The sequence below is a fragment of the Haemaphysalis longicornis genome, unplaced genomic scaffold (genome assembly GCF_048455015.1).
Source record: "Haemaphysalis longicornis isolate Haplotype H1 unplaced genomic scaffold, Haemaphysalis longicornis Haplotype H1 scaffold_4, whole genome shotgun sequence".
In the NCBI taxonomy this organism is placed as follows: Eukaryota; Metazoa; Arthropoda; class Arachnida; order Ixodida; family Ixodidae; genus Haemaphysalis; species Haemaphysalis longicornis.
Genome location: NW_027526361.1, coordinates 44248422 through 44266624, shown reverse-complemented (window position 1 = coordinate 44266624; position 18203 = coordinate 44248422). Strand labels below are relative to the sequence as shown.

Below are 18203 nucleotides of genomic sequence, written 5' to 3'. Positions count from 1 at the left end.
TCTGACTTCGAGGCACCACCGCCCAACGTTTATAGAACCAAGGTCAGTTTTAAAACTCTCCGCCTCCGCCATACCAGCAATACGGCGCCCGAGCGACCCACAGCGCCAGGTGGCGTCGCCGTCGCAACCGGCTCCCTTCAGCCGCTGGGGAAGTCCGAGCGAAAGCAGCGCGGGCCGCATCTGTACTGTCGTTGCGAGCGTTATCGCGAAATATGCCGATCACCGTGTTTATAACCGCTTATTTACGCTTGTAAGTGGTAAGTCTAGCCACATGTCACTGGAGCTACGGCGCTCAATCAGCGACAACCATTGCGCAGTAGCCGCTTGCATTTCCAAGGCCGCGCGGCTTTGTGGCTGCACTTCCACGTTCGTTTAGAGCATCGTCCGCCATTTCACATTACATAATTTACGTTTCTTGTTGAGGCGGCTGCATATTCGAACCCTCTAGGTAGGAAATGTGGCTGGTGCGTTATGCAGAGACATTAGTGAAGGCTGTCAAACATTGTCATCATTTCGTTAAAAAAGCTTTATCGGTTGAATTAAAAGAACCAAAAAGTGGATATTTTTTTTAGTTTCAAGGTAAGGAGATATTTTCACAGGATATCCCTCTTGGCGAAAAGAATAGGATGTCAAGTATCAGCTTCGCGTGGTGATGGGGCCGAGACGGGAATCAAGACGAAGACGACGATCGCAGTGCGCCCGGCACAAACCGTATCTCTGTGTCTCCGCTGCAGTGCCTAGTAGCTCTGTAAATAGTGCAAATACCGCTATTATAATCTCCTCTACTTCGTGTCATTCCTTCATGCCTAAAAATGAGATCATAGTAACTGTATTTACGCTGTTGACAGAGCTTCTAGGTACTGCAGCGGAGACAGCAGCTGACCGAAATAGTTACTTCTTCCCCGATTGAAACACTTTTAAACGAAAAGAAGCTATCCCTCTATTTTCTGAACAACAACAACAACAACAAAAAAACAACAACATGACTTCTATTGTAATCTCTGCCAACATTCTTTCGCCAGCTCGCCAATGGAAAACGAACTCCTTCAATGTCTCTCGACGAAGGTTTACTGCTCGCTGCCAGCACGTCTAAATTTGCAGCACTTTCTTCGGCTGCACCGTTAGCGCTTGTTTTGGCTTTCTGTGCAGACGAGGTCTGTGCAACAATCTGCATGTTTCGGCGTGGAAATTTCTTTCTATTTGCCGGCGGTTTCAATAGGTAAGGAAGCGGGTTTGGAAATATTTCCGGGACGGCTCCTTCGACGAGGCTCCACTTTCCTCACTCAGTTTCTACTTTTCACTGTTAATGAAGTGGGTGTAGCTCTTTGCTATGTCCTCAGGGTAAAAATTCACGCCACACGCGCGATTTGGCTGAGAGGTTTCGGTCGAGACACGCATTGGCACGGTACCATATATCTACACGAAGGCCGAAGTAACTTGAAGTGCGAGAAAAGCGCCTTGCCTTTGAGTTTGGTTTCCCCTGTAACAAACCGTGCAACCGGGAACACAACAGGCCGGCATAGTGCTCGCCTAACCATCTACAACCGGAGTGCGCACGCACGCACGCACGCGCACGCACGCGCGGAGACGCTAGCCGCACAACGGCAGGTGTATCCCTCATGCTGACCTCAGCCACCCGGTGCTCCGCGCGGGAGCCGGGTGCGACTGCAGCGCCATCAATGCGGCATGGTGCGGCGGCGCCGGGAAACACTTCGAAGTTTTACAACTGACCTTGGTTCTATAAACGTTGCCACCGCCGGCTGCACGGCCCCGCCAGCCCGGCCATGTTGTTTACAAGCGACCCGGTCAAAGTTAGCGGCGAGAAGGTAGAAGAGACAATCTGGCAACATTGATAAGCACCAAAATGGCCACCGCTGCTCACTTGCGTGCCTCAGTGACGGTACTCTAACCTTATTTAGTGACTCTAAGCCGGGTCTCCGATGAACGAAGAGGGGCCGCCAGCTCTGCTGTTTCTCCAGCCTTGCACCCCTCGTGCAAGCTGCGCCAATTTTTTTCTTGTGGCTGAAGTCGTTAGTTGTGGGCCTTTCTAATAAATACTTATACACGATGCTTCACCTATCCTAGACAACATTTCCTTTTTCTTTCTTTTTTGCCCTCTTGATACCTTAAACAAGGTACTGGACGTTTTTCGTTCCTGGACTTTGCAGCAAGGCGATACGCAAGAACGCGTTCCTCTAGTAGGTTGCTCTCAAAGAGATTGAGCACAGGGAGGTGTGCTGTCCCATGAACATATCTGGAAGCTTCGCCATGCTGCAATGCTATGTGCGTTCCTCTCGAGAGCAAGCCGGTTTGTCCAACCCCAGTTGCAAGGCGACATGAAACGCTACCTCAGCATGTCACTTCTCCGTACATTCCATTTGGTTCCCCTGCGGAGTCTGCAAAGCATCCCAGTTCCGCTACATACCGGCCAGACTATGGGCGTCTCAACGGAAGTTTGCCGAGACCAGGCCCAAGGCGCGGATGCCGACCAGCCGTCACGCAGCTCAGGTTACGAATACGCCGTGACTCGACTCCAGTCCATGACCTTCTTCGCCGTTCTAGGGTGTTTCTTTCCGTCAGCCATCGTAACCCGCGGAGACAAGGTTTCTCCACTAACTGCTCAATCCAGCTCCCTCGTCGCTTCTTCCACCAGGGCGGCCGGTTTTGCAGGCGGGTAATGTAAGAACGAACGGCGCACTGCTCCATGGTTGCACATTGAAGAGTATCAAGCTGGAAATTGGGAAATGGCTCGCTCCCGGCCGGCCGTCAATGAATTCATCCCGTCACTACCAGCGAGCGGTTTTCCTGTTTAGCGACATAATATAATATGCAAGGGTGGCACCTTTTGGTGCGAGACACCTCACCGCTCACTGCCGTGAGGGCTGTAAGTATTCCGCTCCGAGAATGGGACCGACGACCACGCTCCCCACGAAGTGCTTGGTCGGCTCACGACACTTATGATTTGCTGCTATTTCCCCCGAACGTCGTCACGTGGCTAACCAATGAGTCCTGATGCCCCGAATGCGAATTTCAGCGCAACCGAACGTTCCTGGCCACGGGCATTGGCACCGACTCAGCGCTACACGAGCGGTTGTCGGGAAGGCGTCCGCCGCAACAAAGAAGTCCCCTTAAAAACGAAAAAGAAGGTCGCTCGGCCCCCCCTCGTCACTGATGCCAGGCCTGTCGCTCCGACAGGAACCTTTCTGGCGGAGCCAGCTCTATAAATCAAGGACCATTTGCAAACACGTTAGGTTAGGTTGCGTCGAAGCTGCGGCGGCGCACGGCGGGAACGCTGTAGCAGCAGAGTGGGCCCGCACTGCCGATCTCCGGGCGTCTCGTCGTGCCATGGTGGCGTCTGCGCTGGCGCCGCACTGGGAGTCCGCGATCCGGATTCGTGCAGGGGGAGAGGTTGGACAACGCTGGTAATGATGGACCCGGCGTGACTCTCGGTCGAGCCGCTGGCGCCGGGATTCTCCTCCGCCCGCCTCCTCCCCCTTCTTCCATTGTGGCGCGCTCGGCCAAGCCAGGCCATGAAATACGATGCGCGTTCCGCCCGAGCCCGTCAAGTCCCCCGCGCTCGTGAGCCGGCCGATCGTAATGAGCGCGTCGTGAGGCCCGTGATATCCTCCCGCCTCCGCCCCGCCTGTCCCAGCGCGACCGATCACCTACGGGTGACTGCTGCCAGCGCAGACAGGCCCCGGCGGCCCAGATGCCTGCTGGCAGTTCCTGCCGAACGATTCTTCTTCCGCACCGCCGCATTTTGCGCTGCACTCCTTCAAGACTGGCCGTCACGAGCGTGCTCTTTCGCAAACTTTACCCCCCTGGCCGTCGTGGCCACGAACTAGTCCGAAATAAAATCACGCACGTGCAGCGCGAGGCCTGGGGAGCCGATGGCCGCCATCCTTACCGAAAACTGCCAAGGCACCCAACGTTACAAAAAAAAAAAAAAATCGTCCAACATCAGCTGGTGATTCACCGTAGCTTTAGAGGAGGAGAAGCGCAAAAACTGCGAACAATGCTTCCTCAGGCAGTATCAAGCAGCATTTCTCGGCTGCATTTACTTCTCAGGCCTGCCTTATGGCCACGAGCATTTGACAACGATCAGAGATGCAAGCATTTGTGTGCTTCAGCAAATGCAATCCTTACAAGCATAGTAAGGATTGCATTCCCCAGGAACCAATAAAGACATTATTTTAATTGTTATCGTAATTAGAAATATAGTTATAACAAATCACACAATCTACAATGAAAGACAAGTGGTTACACTGTTACTGTGGCACAATTCCACTACTTATTTTCAGAAACATTTACAAAGTTAAAGGTAAGAATATATAAATATGCCCAGCAGCCCAACAGCACCGCGGACACCTTACAGCCCGCCCTGACGCTTCGGCGCATTAGCAGATCTGGATGATGAGCACGATGAACATTCTCTCAAAGGTAGCCCACCAACCTTGCTTTGCGCACCAACCTTGCTTTGCACAATGTCAGCCAACGGCACACAACTTTGAAATAAACCATAGCATAATTATGTTTGTTTTTGTCAATGATGATGATCATGAATTATGCCTGTCGAGCGTGAAGCTTGTCAGTGCATCATATCCACGAGGTTACATAATAGACGGTAGAGAATGTTCAGACGTCGGCCTGTTTGCAGTCAAAGCAACCAACCAACGGCTTTTTGAACAGGCAATGAAGAAGCTAAGGTATTATGTTAAGGTTGAAGAAGCAGCTAAGCTATTCAAGAAGTTATGCGAGGTAGAAACTGCCATATAGCGCAATACAGAGGTAAAGGCAAAATTTCGCTTCGCATAAAAATCTAAATAATGCACAGCATTGCTTGTTACGAGCTGAAAACACTTTCAAGACCAGTGGTGACAAAAACTAATAACAGTAACAAAATATGTCAGTTATTTGGAAAGGTAATCATTGATTTATCCAGATTAAATATAGCGCAAAACAAAGGTTCAACATCAAATGTCGCTTTATAAATAAAAATTGGAGCACTTCTTATTTTTTTAATGAGGGGAGAACACTTTCCAAGACCACCGGTGGCAACAACAAAAGCCCATACAAATCCACAAAATTTTACCTGGTTTTAAGTACTACTACTATGGTGGGTACCGTCACACAATTCCCTATCCAACTGACAAATGCTTCCAAAAAAGAAACAAATAAAAAAACACAAAAACAGCCACCAAAAGTTTCTAGGTTTCGAAGCGTGGCCAGTAAAAATTCCGAACATTCCGATTTCCCGCGACTGACAACGCGCCGCTTTCACGATGCAAAAAAGGAACACGGTTCATTTGAGTTCAGGATGTGCCCTAGAATCCCATCTTAGACGAGACACATCAAACGCGACGGGCCGTCGTCCAGGCTCGACCACGAAGACGCATGCCACAAGTGTCAAAAGGCGACCCGGCGAATCCCCCGGAGCGCATAACCGCGCGATTCACCGCGCCTGGTGGCAAATATGGGCACTACCGCGAACCTCAAAGTGCCTCGAAGCTATGCTCGCTCTGACCGCAGGCATCGGTCCAGCCTTCTCAAGAAAAAAATAGACGGCGTTTTGCCAAAGCGGAGAAGTTCAAAGCCGCATCCTGGGAATGCTACATCACCTGTTGCACACGGCGCGTTTTTGAACGAAGCGAAACAAAGCGGCTTGCGCAATCACAAAACCACCACTCCACCACGCGTGGTAGAAGCAGCGCGACACATTCCGGGATACGAGACTTGACTGAACATCGCCGGGACCGGCAAAAGCGCATTTTTTAGCAGCGTGCTGTTCTTGCAGTTGGCGTTCCCATTCAATGCTGAAGAAACGGAGAACGCACACATGACATACATACCTGATATCATGGAATGCTGTCCAATCAAGAGTTGCTTTCGGGACGTTCGCCGAATGAAACACACTTCCGCCTCTTGTTTCGCACGCCACGCAGTGCCCACAGGGTAACACACGTTCACACCGACACCGCGAGTTCACGACAGCGTCACAATCAAATACGAATATCAAGAGAAGCGGACACAGCGGAGCGGACCCTCTTTTCCTTGAAGCACGAAGCAGTGCTAGGCGGGCGGACCTCGCCGAAGTTCACTGGCGCCACGCAAGTAGCTCTCCGTAGCGCTGAACGAGTTGGCTTCGCCCGGTCCGGTTGACCACTGCCGAAGTTGGGTTGCTTGCGAAACGTCAGTACACGGGACCATGATGCTAATCCAACGCTCTAGGACCTACTTGTCTATCGTCCAACTTTCCAATCGAAACTTTCGTATCCATGATTGAACACTCCACTCCGGTCGAATTGTTCAAAATCCCTACGCGGGACCATAGTAACCCATTTGCCCGCTAGGGGCTAAGGAATTCGACAAGGGAAAAAAACGACAGAAACACAAAATAAAAAAGCCGTCGTGAAGAAGCTTAGGTGTGGTGGCGCCATCTGTCATACAAAAACCAAACTAAATGCTTTATACTTGGAATGTTTGTTTTTTAACAATCCTAACAATCTAAATAATTCTCCGCAATAAAACATTTTGTCTTGTATTTAGTATAAACTTATATTTTATTGTGGTAATTTGTTTTAACATAAACAGTAGTTTTGGTTTCAGTTTCGTTTTTGTTGTTTTGTAACAAACATATATTTAGATTGTTAAAATAATCTAAAGCCTTTTTTCACGGTATCTTCAATTTTTACATTGTTATTTTACAACTAAACTTTGTGTCCTATAAAAAGTGTGTTTTTTAAAGCGTAAAGTTTTGTGTTTGGCCACCAGGGGGCCACCGGCCCAAAGCAGACACCACACCCGCTAGCAGAAGTTGTTTGAGCTGTTTGAGTGCACTTTGTGTCGTTTGTGCAACTCGGAGCGAGGAAAATTCAGTGGAGTTGTGCTTGGTCCACTGGCCTTATACGCGATCTAGGAAGTTTGTCCGGACGCTTTTAAGTTGTGCATACAGCCTTCCGATCGGTTGTAGGAGCCAGCAACACTCGCGAACAAATCGGATTTGCCCTCAGCATTATGATTGACATCGCATCTCTTGGAAAGCCCATCACAAAGGTAAACAAAAGTTTCCACTTGCGTTTGCCACGGGTAAATTATCAGAAGTCCCCTCACCACGCGTAGATATATCAATTGCTAGCGAATTTACAGCGGGAACTCTACGATTCTGCCTTTATTATCAGCTGGGGGACCCGCGTGCACTGTTGACATGTCGATCTGGACAGTACAAACATGTGCTTCACAGTAGTGCAGAATTGCATATGGCTTCATCGTGCAAGGGCATAATTACAGCAACTTACAGTTTTATCGTTAACGAAAATTCTAAGCTCTCCGCGAGCGCGGAGCTTTCTCTTATCCCGTCGCGTCAAGACGGCATAGGTCGATCCGTGCCGGCGTTAACGGAGGTGCAAATTTTCTAACCATTCTAGTACAAGCTGCGGGGCGAACAGCCCAACATGAACGTAGCAAGACGCTGTTGGCCGGGGCGGTGCTTTACGAAACCCGTCTGCTTGCTCCAGTGATTTCCTACTCGCTCGGCCGCTGTGCGGTTGCGTCTCGCGACTTCCTGCGCTGTGTGTGCGTGCGCCCGGCTCTGATGGCAATGAACCCCGCCTCTCAACAAAAGAGAGCCTGCGCTTGAAAGCTGTTGCAGAGCGACGAACGTATTTTCCGCGCACTGCGTCGCCGCGTGGCTCTCGTGTCGAACCAATCGTCTACAAAAGGGGCGCGTACGTGCACGCATGGCTCTTGAAGTGCCAATAAACGCGCACAGGCAAATATATATAGTCGCTCTCACATGCGCGCCTGTCATCATTGGCGGCGATGTTCTGCGTTGAAGTTGCTACTATTTTATATGCAATGTGGGTAATGAAGAAATTATGGGAGCCAGTTGAAGGGGGTAAGCAAGAGATTCGACTGAAACTGTTCCTTCTTTTTTGCCAACAGTTGTGGAGCTTTAACTGCCAGGAACTCGGGAACTGCCAGTTCCGAAACTATCAGGAACCGTTTTAATCGAACCTTCAATAATACAATACATATGCATAAATAAATAAATACCACCCATTATTGTTTTGACAACAGGAGATATATATATATATGTATATATATCCTGTTGTCAAAACACGTTAACTTTTATGGGCGCTCTTTTGAGCACCTCAGAGCCACGATATTACCATCTAAGTTTCGCTCTCACCACGATCGACTAATCCGCGAATCGTACCTCATTTACAAGTTCAAATCCGCATCCTGAAGCATTAATGAGAGTTTGGGGAAATTATCGTCTTTGCTGGGTGCCTGAGCTATTTTCACCTTTCTTCTTCTTTTTTTTTTTTTTTTTGTTTCATTGGCAATACCGAACACTGTCGGCCACCATACGTCCCCCCCTCCCCCCGCCTTTTTTTTTTTAGATTGTCTCTCTCCTTTCTTTCGCGGAATAGTAGCTGCATTCCCAGTACGCCTCCGCCTCCCACTCCAGTTGAGAAGTGGGGGCGTTTACTGCAGTTGGCAGCCAATTTTTTGGGGAGTAAATTTGTTACTGCTAACGCGGCGTTCGCGCGGTCATTCAACATTCGCCATGCGCGCGGTTCCCCCACCCCTCCGCCTCTTGGACAGTTTAGTTAACTCTAAAATTTCTCATTCATTCCCCAATTCTTTCTATGCCTACATTCTGCTGTGACATACTTTGATCATATACACGGAAACTTCTTGACCCTTACTGGTGACCGAGTAACTTCCACGCAGGACAAGTACATAGTCTTATAATTGATCTTGTGAACTGCCCTGACATTCCCCACGCCACCGGTCATTGGTATTTGCAGAAATGGATATGGCACCGGCGGCCTCTGTTCTGGGTTTGTTGTTCTTGTACTTTGCATTTCGTGTGTCGAGACGTTCCCTACACCATTCGTTTATTCCTGCAATTCGTACGTGAAGTGTCTGTTTTTCACCAGCTTCCCACCCGGTCTTTTTTTCAATGGAATGAGGTTGTATATTGCTTCGCTTTTTAGAAAAGAGTTTGTCGCTCGCGGTACCGCATCTCCTGTTGCTATGAAACATTGCTTTTTTTTCTGTCTTTTCTTTGCTGTGGAGAGATTGTGAGGAGCACAACGTCACGAAAGTTTGTACGCACATGTACAAACTCGAGGAGCCAGAATAAACTTCTCGAGGAGCCAGAATGAATATTTGATAGAATGGTTGAACTCACGATTAAAAACAAAAAATGTTTTACTGACGTTTCGACTGGAGGACCAGTCTTCACCATTCTGCTCCGATGAAGACTGGTCCTCCAGTTGAAGCGTCAGTAAAACACGGTTTTTGTTTTTAATCGTGAGTCAACAATTTTCTCATTTATATATATATATATATATATATATATATATATATATACAGAAAGATAGGTCAGCAGTCTACAACGCCAAAGGAGGCATAGGGGTATGGTTAGGCTCTTTTCTTTTTCACTACGGTTAATTAAGTAAACATTTTTTTTAATTATACAGAAGAAAGAAAGAAAGAAAAACACGCGCCCAGAGTGGAGACGAGTGTATATATATATATATATATATATATATATATATATATATATATAGGGTTTGGAAATGAGGGGCTCCCCTATGCCTTCCACTATAACCACTCCCCTATGCCTTCTTTGGCGTTGTAGACTGCCGGCATTTTTTTCTGTATATATATATATATATATATATATATATATATATATATATATATATATATACACGAGAAGGTAGACACACGTATGAAAACGATGATCGAACTAACGTTTCGACCGGGGTCCGGTCTTCGTCAGAGTGATTAGATTAGATTAGATTAGATCTCGATTAGATCTCGAATGCCTTCGAGATCTAATCGAAAGGCGTGGGTTCGGTCCCCACTCTGGGCGCGTGTTTTTCTTTCTTTCGTTCTCACGTAATTAATAAAAATTAAAAATAATGTAACATCACTAGCGGTAATAAATAGTCTAACCACTCCCCTATGCCTTCTTTGGCGTTGTAGACTGCCGGCATTTCTTTCTATATATATATATATATATATATATATATATATATATATATATATATATATATATATATATATATATATATATCGTATTTTACATCCCATTACCTTTTTAAGCGGTTATAATTAGCCCACCGCCGAACGTGATCCGAAATGCATTTCGGCGAGGAGGAGAATCGAGGGCATTGAACGAGAAGCAGCACATTGTGATTGATGACGCCGTTGTGCCGCGACTTCACTTCCGCTCTACACACAACGAGCGTAAAACTCCAGTTCGAGGTGAATCGTCAGCCTCGGTTTGCACGGCGCGCGCGGAGTTGTTTTTACGGAACAGCTGGCCGGGAGACGCTACCGTGGCACGGGCGCGGCGGATGCGACCGTCGATCCGAGCCGCGGAGCGTTCCTTCTTCTCCCGTTGCCCTCCTCTCGAGCCTCGGGCCACGCCCTACCTCGGAGTCAAGTGCCGGTGCCGAACCTCTGGTCCGCCGGCCGCCTTGACTGGGCCCTCGCGACCGAAAGGAACGAGTTGCGCCAATAGTAACCCCTTGCCGCTGTTCGCCGCGTAGGAGTTAACCAATAGCCTGTTCCTTCACGGTTGGTCTGTCACGTTTGGTTTGGTTCACGTTTGGTTGAGGTAGGAAAAAAATAAAATCGAGAAACCTTCCGTCACCAACTGCATCGACCAACTGCGTTTTACTAAGGCACTGGAAAGGGAAGGTTGTTTCTGTAACGTTTTGTGTCCGCGGTCGTCACCTACGAGATGAGACAAAAAAACTGGCTCACGTAACGGGGTTAGGTCGTTGCTTAGACTTAGAAATGAGCATTTATAAAATATCCAGGGCGCGTATCATTCCGGAAATTCGTTCTTCTCCTTTTTTCAGTCATATATTACGTTTATTACTCGTGCGTAAAGTTAATTACTACACTTTTATTAACAACAACAAAAAGAACACTTACTCCTCGAGGTAGCCGGCGTAAAACCACTGGTAGTCGCGGGAACATAGAAACAACAAGTTATACAGAGTTCCTGAAGCTTCAAAGTTGTCTTGATTACTCTTTTGCCACCTGTTCGTGTACTTTATCACGCTCGCACAACCAGTACCGTTTCTTGTTGAAAGCCCTGGAGTTACATGGTGTCTAAATTTGGGCGCACGTTAAAGATTTATAAGTAATCTTAATTAACCTGTAACTCTCCCCTGCGGCGCGACATCGGCGCGTAAAACCTCATTAGTAATATTCGGTGTTAAATAACTTTGCAGAACACCGCAAGGTGTACTGTCGCGACAAAATGAAACGCGAACACCGAAATGTGCGTGAAATCAATTTTTTTTTTACTTTTGTGGATAATTACTGGGAAATATAGCGGCGGATAAGAGTTGGCAATGGAGTTTAGTGACCGAAACGTAGCGCTATTGCCGAATTTTTCGATTATCTGATCCCGAGAGAAAAAAATCCTGAAAATAAGTCTGCTTCCGTTTTTGTTTTCGCGCGTTCGGTCTTGAATGCTTCCTCGCTGTACAGAAATTAACGAGTGACACGTGCAATATGTGTATCAATCTGCAGGTGCGCCTGCGCAAAAATCGTTCTACATAACGTCCTTTTCTCTCTCTCTCTCTCTCTCTCTCTCTCTCTCTCTCTCTCTCTCTCTCTCTCTCTCTCTCTCTCTCTCTCTCTCTCTCTCTCTCTCTCTCTCTCTCTCTCTCTCTCTCTCTCTCTCTTTGATTTGAGAAACGATAGATTGAAGAAATTATGTATTCAAGGTACTCCTGTGATGAGGTTCGCCGCAACGCACCGGCGTTTTAAATCACTGCGACCAGTTGAACGAGTAATACGTCAAATGATGAAGTTAAGCGTACGAGTTTGTCTAAGCTACTGGAGGGTTGTGCAATGCAAAACAAACGCTCGGACTGCACTATGTCGAAGACGGGACAAAATTTTCGAAAGAGAAAAAACAACAAAACCATGTCTCAGATACTGAACTCCGTAATTAGCCGAATTCCCAGTGACTGGTTATCCTTGTTTGCAGCGAATCAGGCCCCGCAGCTGCGTCTTACAGTACGTCGAGGCCTGTGCCCCAGCTTTCTGTTTGTCTTTTTTTTTTTTTTGTTCGTTGCTGCTGTTCGTCTGACGAGAGCGCATTTTGCTAGGAGGCTCACTTTTGCGCCGTAAGCGCGACGTCCTTGGCCCGATCTCAATACGCGTACATCTCACTGTCCGTGCAGCGTAATGGTCACCCCAGCTGGTCTTCCCCGACCTCGTATGTCCGCCAAACGGGACAGCTCTGTCCATTAAACCTCAGAATGCGTGCGCGGCCCTGTACCGGTTCGCCGCGCTCCGAGAAAATGATGCCCTCGAGCCACGACGGCGGTGTAGGTGAGGCGGCGGCCTGCTGGCCGGGCGCATGTGCGTGCTGCCGAGCGGCTGCGTCCGCGGGTGCTGCTCCAGTCTCTGGTAATCTGGGAGCTGTATCGGCGCGCGACCCCTCCGGTTCCCGTCGGCTACTGTGTACGTCTCCGATGACCAAATTCGATCACTCCGGTGTGGAAACCTGCCTTGCCAGTACTAATCACTTGTTCGACTTGTTCGGATGCGGGTGTGCAGTGTTGATTGGATCATCTCTTCGTAGTACTGGGCGAGTTTTACAAGAGCATGACAATGACTGGCGCTTTACTCTCCGCTTATGTGGAAACCCAGCTACAGCTATGCTTATATTTGAGGACGCAATTAGACGACCATGGTATTTTCAGTGCGCCTTGCATGCGTCGGTCTTTTCTACTGAAGTGCCCAGAACTGTAGGAATCTGCGCAGCCCCCCCCCCCCCCACCCCCCGCTTCCTCCAAAAAAAAGACAAAAACGACAAAAACGAACTAGTTCAGAGTACAGCAGGCAAGACTCTAAAGAGCAAGAAATGTTCCAGTAAATTTCGTTTTTCGCTTTTTCGTCTTTTTTTTACGATACTTCTCTTCGGCGAGCACGTAGGTTAAACGCTTTCATTGAGTCATCAACGGGCTCGCGATCGATCTCTCGTAAACTTCAAAGCCTGGTTTTATTGTGCTACTACATCCCCACATCTTGAAGCGTGCTCGGAGCTGGCGATCCGAAAGTAGGTCTACATTCGGGAGTGTGCCAACAGGAGCACTTGACGGGAATGTTGGACTGGTGTGCGGACCCCTCTGGTCAAACGTTGCGTTAAAACAGTTGATTGTTCGCCGCACCCGCCTCGCTCGCAGAGTGGACGCTCAAGGAGCAGGTGAGCGAAGTCTTCCGGTATTCCTCTGTAGGGTCGAAAGATTGGGGAAAGCGCGTGCGAACGTGTCAATGGTGTGTGACACGTTGGGTAGATAGCAGTGCGTTTGTTCGGGGTCTTCGAATGACGGTGGCTTGCAGCGTTCTGGTGTAATCTGGGGTAGGAGGATACAGAGAAGAAGAAGGCTTGTCTATATATAGTAATCGGCCCATCTTCTTGATTGCTTTCCCTACTACATCGTTCTTTAAAACTCCAGGGTTCGGTGCAATCGTGAGTAGCGTCATCTTCTTGCGCCTGCCTTCGAGATCACACTGGCAGCCCAAAAGTAATCAACGCTGCGAAACAGCGTCGGGCCAACAGTTTTTTCGTTCTTGCCGCATGCAGCTCGGTTGACTGATTCTGCATGGGGAGATCCGCGTTCAGCAGCGTTGGGGAAAAGCGTTCGTGTAATCATGGACGTGTGTGATACCTGTAGGAAGTACCAGGCATCTGACCTTCTAGAATAAGGGAATACGCGCTTCCCTTCCAGACTGAACTCGAGCAGTGAATTCGTAATTTTTCGTGGTCCAGTTGGCAATAGCGACGGGGGCATACCCTTACTTGCATCCCAGCCCACCGAAACGCTCACCAGCTCTGCTGCTCGGCGCTCACTAAAACTTCGCGAGGGGGCGTCTTACACGTCCGCACACGGCTAGGCTTCCGCTGCGCGCACCGAGGCATGCGAAGGGGCCCGCCTTGGGCGAGGGTAGAAGGGTATGCGTGTATACATGCATCTGTTTCCGCTCACTGCAACCCCGCGGTTTGTGTGCTCTTCGGCGACTGCGATTAATCGGATATGGGAAGCGGCATCTGATAACTTCGTCGGCATCCTCTCCCTGGCTGTCCCATGCTGCGAACACATTTATTGAACTGCGAAGCGTCTTTAACGGCTGGGGTAACATTTATGGTTAGAGAAGTTATGGCGGTGGGCTCCTCTGTTAACTGACAGGGCTGAACAGCGCATATTTCCCTTAAAATATACTCCTGTAACTCGGAAGGGGGTTGCTAATATGAGTGCAGATGGATTTCAAGGGATCACGAGGTGCGAACGCACCCACTACGCCATGGTGCATCCTCTGTTGCATCGCTCAAGTAGCTATAGCAGAGATTTACCCCCCAGCTCCCCCCCCCCAAAAAAAAAAAAAAAATATTCCACAACCACGAGCACCCCGCCCAGGGATCTATACACCCCCCCCCCCCCCCCCCCCAATAGCCTCCAAACACCCCCTCAGGAGGATTTCGACATCCCCTCCCCCCAAATTGAAATTCTGGACAAAGTGCATGGAAGCAACTTTCACGTGTGCTCGTGCTTTCTTGTCGCCGGATCCCCACATTTCCTGTGCGTAAACTTTCCCAACGCAGTGGAGGTTACTGAAGAGCTCCCGTATTGGCTACCGAAAGGCCTGCGCTGTCTAGCCAGACGTTTCCCATGCGGCCCGCCCGCCGAGCAGCGGCCGTATCTCGTCTCTCTCCGTACGTAATATCCTCGGCGAGTTGTAAACACGTGCAGCTTGAGAACGACCGCAAGCGTGGAAGGGAAAGGAACGGGGAGGAGGGTAGAACTGGGGTCGTCGGCGTGCCGTGCGCGACAGCCTCTCGAAAGCCCCTGTGTTTGCATTCGCGTAGCTGACGAGGAGGGCTGGGGGTGGCCGCCTCCTAATCGCCCCCGCCGTTCAGCAGTCCGTGGGGGGCGACAGGGGGAAGAGCTCTGTTCGGGGCCCAACCGCGGTTTCGTTCCTGCGCTGCGCAGCAGCCCGAGGCCAGCGCTGGCTGTCGCGACACAGCACTTCTTTTCTGCGGCGCGCGCAACGCGCGAAGAATGAGAAGTAGCATGCTCTTGGGTATGTTGCTGAACTCGAAGGACTGCGTTGTCACCTGTTATATATGAACGGGAAACAAATAAGAAACCTTGTTTTCAAATGGCAAGTTTATTAGATGATCAATGCGCAATCGCCTGTTCCAGTTATTTGATTGATTGGTTTGATTGATGGTAGGGTTTAACGCGCCGACGCAACGCAGGCGATGAGGCGCGCCGTAGTGGAGGGCTCCGGATTAATTTTGACCACCTGGGGATGTTTAACGTGCGCAGTTCAGTTATTTGATCTTTGCTTGGTAGGCTAGGGCATCGCGAGGCAGGAACGGCTGGAGAAACATGCAGAGAGGCCTTCGGGTGGCACTCAAAGAAATCGCCGCAGGCGGGCTTCACCCCAACGCCCCAGAACGACCAACCATCGTGACCAAATATGCGCATATGGCGAATGGGGAGGCCGAGCGTGCGATCAGAGTAAAAGATAGTATCTGCGCTGAGACAAAAGCGCAAGGCGTGCATGTACAGCCGGTAAAACGCTTGTCTATAACAGCGATTTCAACTTCAACCAGCAACATCCGAAAACTGCCGAAACATACTCGTTCCAAACATGTCGGAGGCAAAAAGCGAAGGGCTAAGACTTCAGAATTCCGCAGTAGGTTTATTCAAATCCCGCTCCGGCGGGGCAGGATAGGGCTGAGAGTGCGAAAGCTGTGTTTAGACAAGCCTTTTACCGGCTGTACGTTGTTGTCCCGGCGCAGATTCGCCCGTGCGGTCGTTCTGGGGCGTTGTGGTGAAGCCCACCTGCGGCGATTCACCGGCTACGGTGCAACGGACCGAATAACGAAGTCTTTTTGCACGCGATTGACCCTGAATTGAAATCAAGACTTCCAAGACAGCTCCCTCGTAGCCTAGAGACATTATATCATCGCCTACGACTGTACTGGGCTTACACCAACAGTTACCTTTTTCTCCTCGGGCTGACAACGAACCCGTACTGCGATAACTGTTCTTCTGTAGAAACCGCTGAACATATTTTATTAGAATGTGTGGCCTACTTGGCACCAAAATCCCGTTTTTTTGGAAGATATTGAACGCCCAGATCAAGGGCCGGTAACTTTGAAGACTATCCTAGGACCATGGACTTGCCCCTCAAAGCAGCGCCAGGCTCTAAAAAGTTTGTTTTCTTATTTGGAGGACATTGGTCACATTTCAAAATTGGGAATTCTGTGACGCAATCTACAAAATAGTCCGTCAAGCACGTCAAGCAGAGCCAGTGCTTTTTTTTTTTCTTTCTGCCCACCTCTTTCTAGGGCCTGTTTTCCCTACATCCCCGACACCTAGCAGAGAAGCATGTAGGCGATTGCGAACGCCGGAAAAACTCTCTGCTTTTTCAAAAAAGAGCTTTCTCTCTCTCTCTCTCGCTGGGTGTGCAGTGGACGCAAGTATGATGATGATGCTGATGATGCCGACGACGATGATGATTATGGTTGTGGTGGTAGTGATGACGACAATGCCGATAGGGAGCTGTCCGGCTTACAGCTCGACTCACATTCCGCGTAGCGCTAAGAAACCCTGGAGGAGAACGGATGAAGTCGTTGCCGACAGTGTGCTTCTTGACGACTTCCCTTGGCCGCGTGGAAGCTAGCCTCAAGGAGGTTTCGAGTCAAGTTACATAGTGTCATGTGGTGATATCGTGGCCTCCTCACGTGGTGCGGGAAAGTGCGGCCAGCGCGGCTTCGCCCTCGGTCCGTGTGGACTTACGACGGGGAGGATAACGAACGCATGGTGGCACAAAGCGCAACCTTACAACTGAGTTTTTATTCCGAGATGCACCACGTGTAAACACTAGCGTGGCCACTGTAATCGAGGAACAATCTAAAAACAAAAAAAAACTATAAAGGCCGAGCTACACACTTCTTGCATCAGCCACGAAACGACACATATTCCAGTTTTTTTTGTTTTTTTTGCGAAAAGGATATTTTAAACTGCGAAAAAGTTCACGCTACAAAAAATTAACGGAACGCAGGCTACGTACGAGAAACGCTGGCTATGTATGCACTGGCGGGCTTCTGAACTGGAACACTAAACGCCATATATGCTAAAGCGAAACGGCTCGGCTGAGATTGTCTTTGCCGTGAATTCAACGCATTTAAACGCCACGAAGAAGCCGGTGGTGATCAAGCGCAAAAGTAAATGAAATTAGGTAGCAAGTTGTACTTGCTTCGAACTGGGCGTGATGACACTTAAACAGCGGAGCTGTGATAACGCTGGCTTTGACAGCCGTCTATGCTGGTATCGTGTCATGCTCTCTCTGAAGCAGGTTTCTCCGCCGGGCAAAAAAACAGGTACTCTGAAAAGAAATATCGATAGCAAAATAAGAAAAAGGTCCCAGGGCCTTTATATTTTGATACAACGCCTTATATTGCCCCTGAAAATCTGTCTCCTCAGCAATGCATTTGTTCTTAGTGGTCAAGCCCACTTTAAGAAGTTCGTTGCATGCTTGGTTTTGTAAGCTAACTTTCCCACAATGCCTCTTGCGCAGTGAAGCATGGTCATCTACGGAGGGACTATGATTAGAGAAGACGGCTCTAATTCTTGTGTTATTGGAGTATCCGAAAAGAAATTATATGACAGTGGAGTCGTAAACGTTACACAATTACTGTCTGCTGTCAGTACATGTCTATCTACGGAGGGAGTTCGGTTCCAGAAAACGGCTGTAACTGTTGTTTTACCGAAATCACCCTGAAACAATATGACAAAATGCCGCTAAGACGGGTCTAACATTACGCACGAGAAAGAAGCCGGAGCTAAACGGAATCTTCGTAAAGACAACCCACAGATCCGCTCTTTCACCAGATTTCACGCTGGGTGGAACTGGGTTTACTTTTTTGTTCTTCTATGACTCCCCACCCCCCTTTTTTTTTTCGCTTATTTACGGTAAAACGTCAACAGCGCAAGATTTCCTCCGGTGGCGTAAAATAAGTATGGATGCACATTTCGTCTCCGGCAGCATTCCTGAGCCGCTGTTAAAGCACACGCCGACAGAAGTCATTCAAGCAATGTTGGCGAACCCGTATGACTGCGCCATCTCCTATTATACCC

The 18203-nt window shown here is 48.9% G+C and overlaps 2 protein-coding genes across 6 annotated transcripts in view; one reads left to right on the top strand and one right to left on the bottom strand.

Moving 5' to 3' along the window:
* The window catches only part of LOC144178611 (uncharacterized), a 145143-nt gene that overhangs the window by 77768 nt on the left and 49172 nt on the right, over positions 1-18203 (bottom strand). For 2 of the 3 annotated variants that reach the window (XM_077706590.1, XM_077706592.1), the window contains exon 1: positions 5850-6339. The exons of the other annotated variant lie outside the window; for it this stretch is intronic. The gene's annotated coding sequence lies outside the window, so the exon portion shown is untranslated. Of the gene's footprint in view, positions 1-5849; positions 6340-18203 lie in introns of those variants that run through there. 3 annotated transcript variants of the gene reach the window in all.
* Positions 6807-18203, top strand: part of LOC144178612 (coronin-2B-like) — a 152396-nt gene continuing 140999 nt past the window's right edge. For all 3 annotated transcript variants that reach the window (XM_077706596.1, XM_077706597.1, XM_077706594.1), the window contains exon 1: positions 6807-7053. In XM_077706596.1, the coding sequence (XP_077562722.1) occupies positions 7015-7053 (39 nt within the window). In that variant the 5' untranslated portion in view covers positions 6807-7014. The remainder of the gene's footprint in view (positions 7054-18203) is intronic.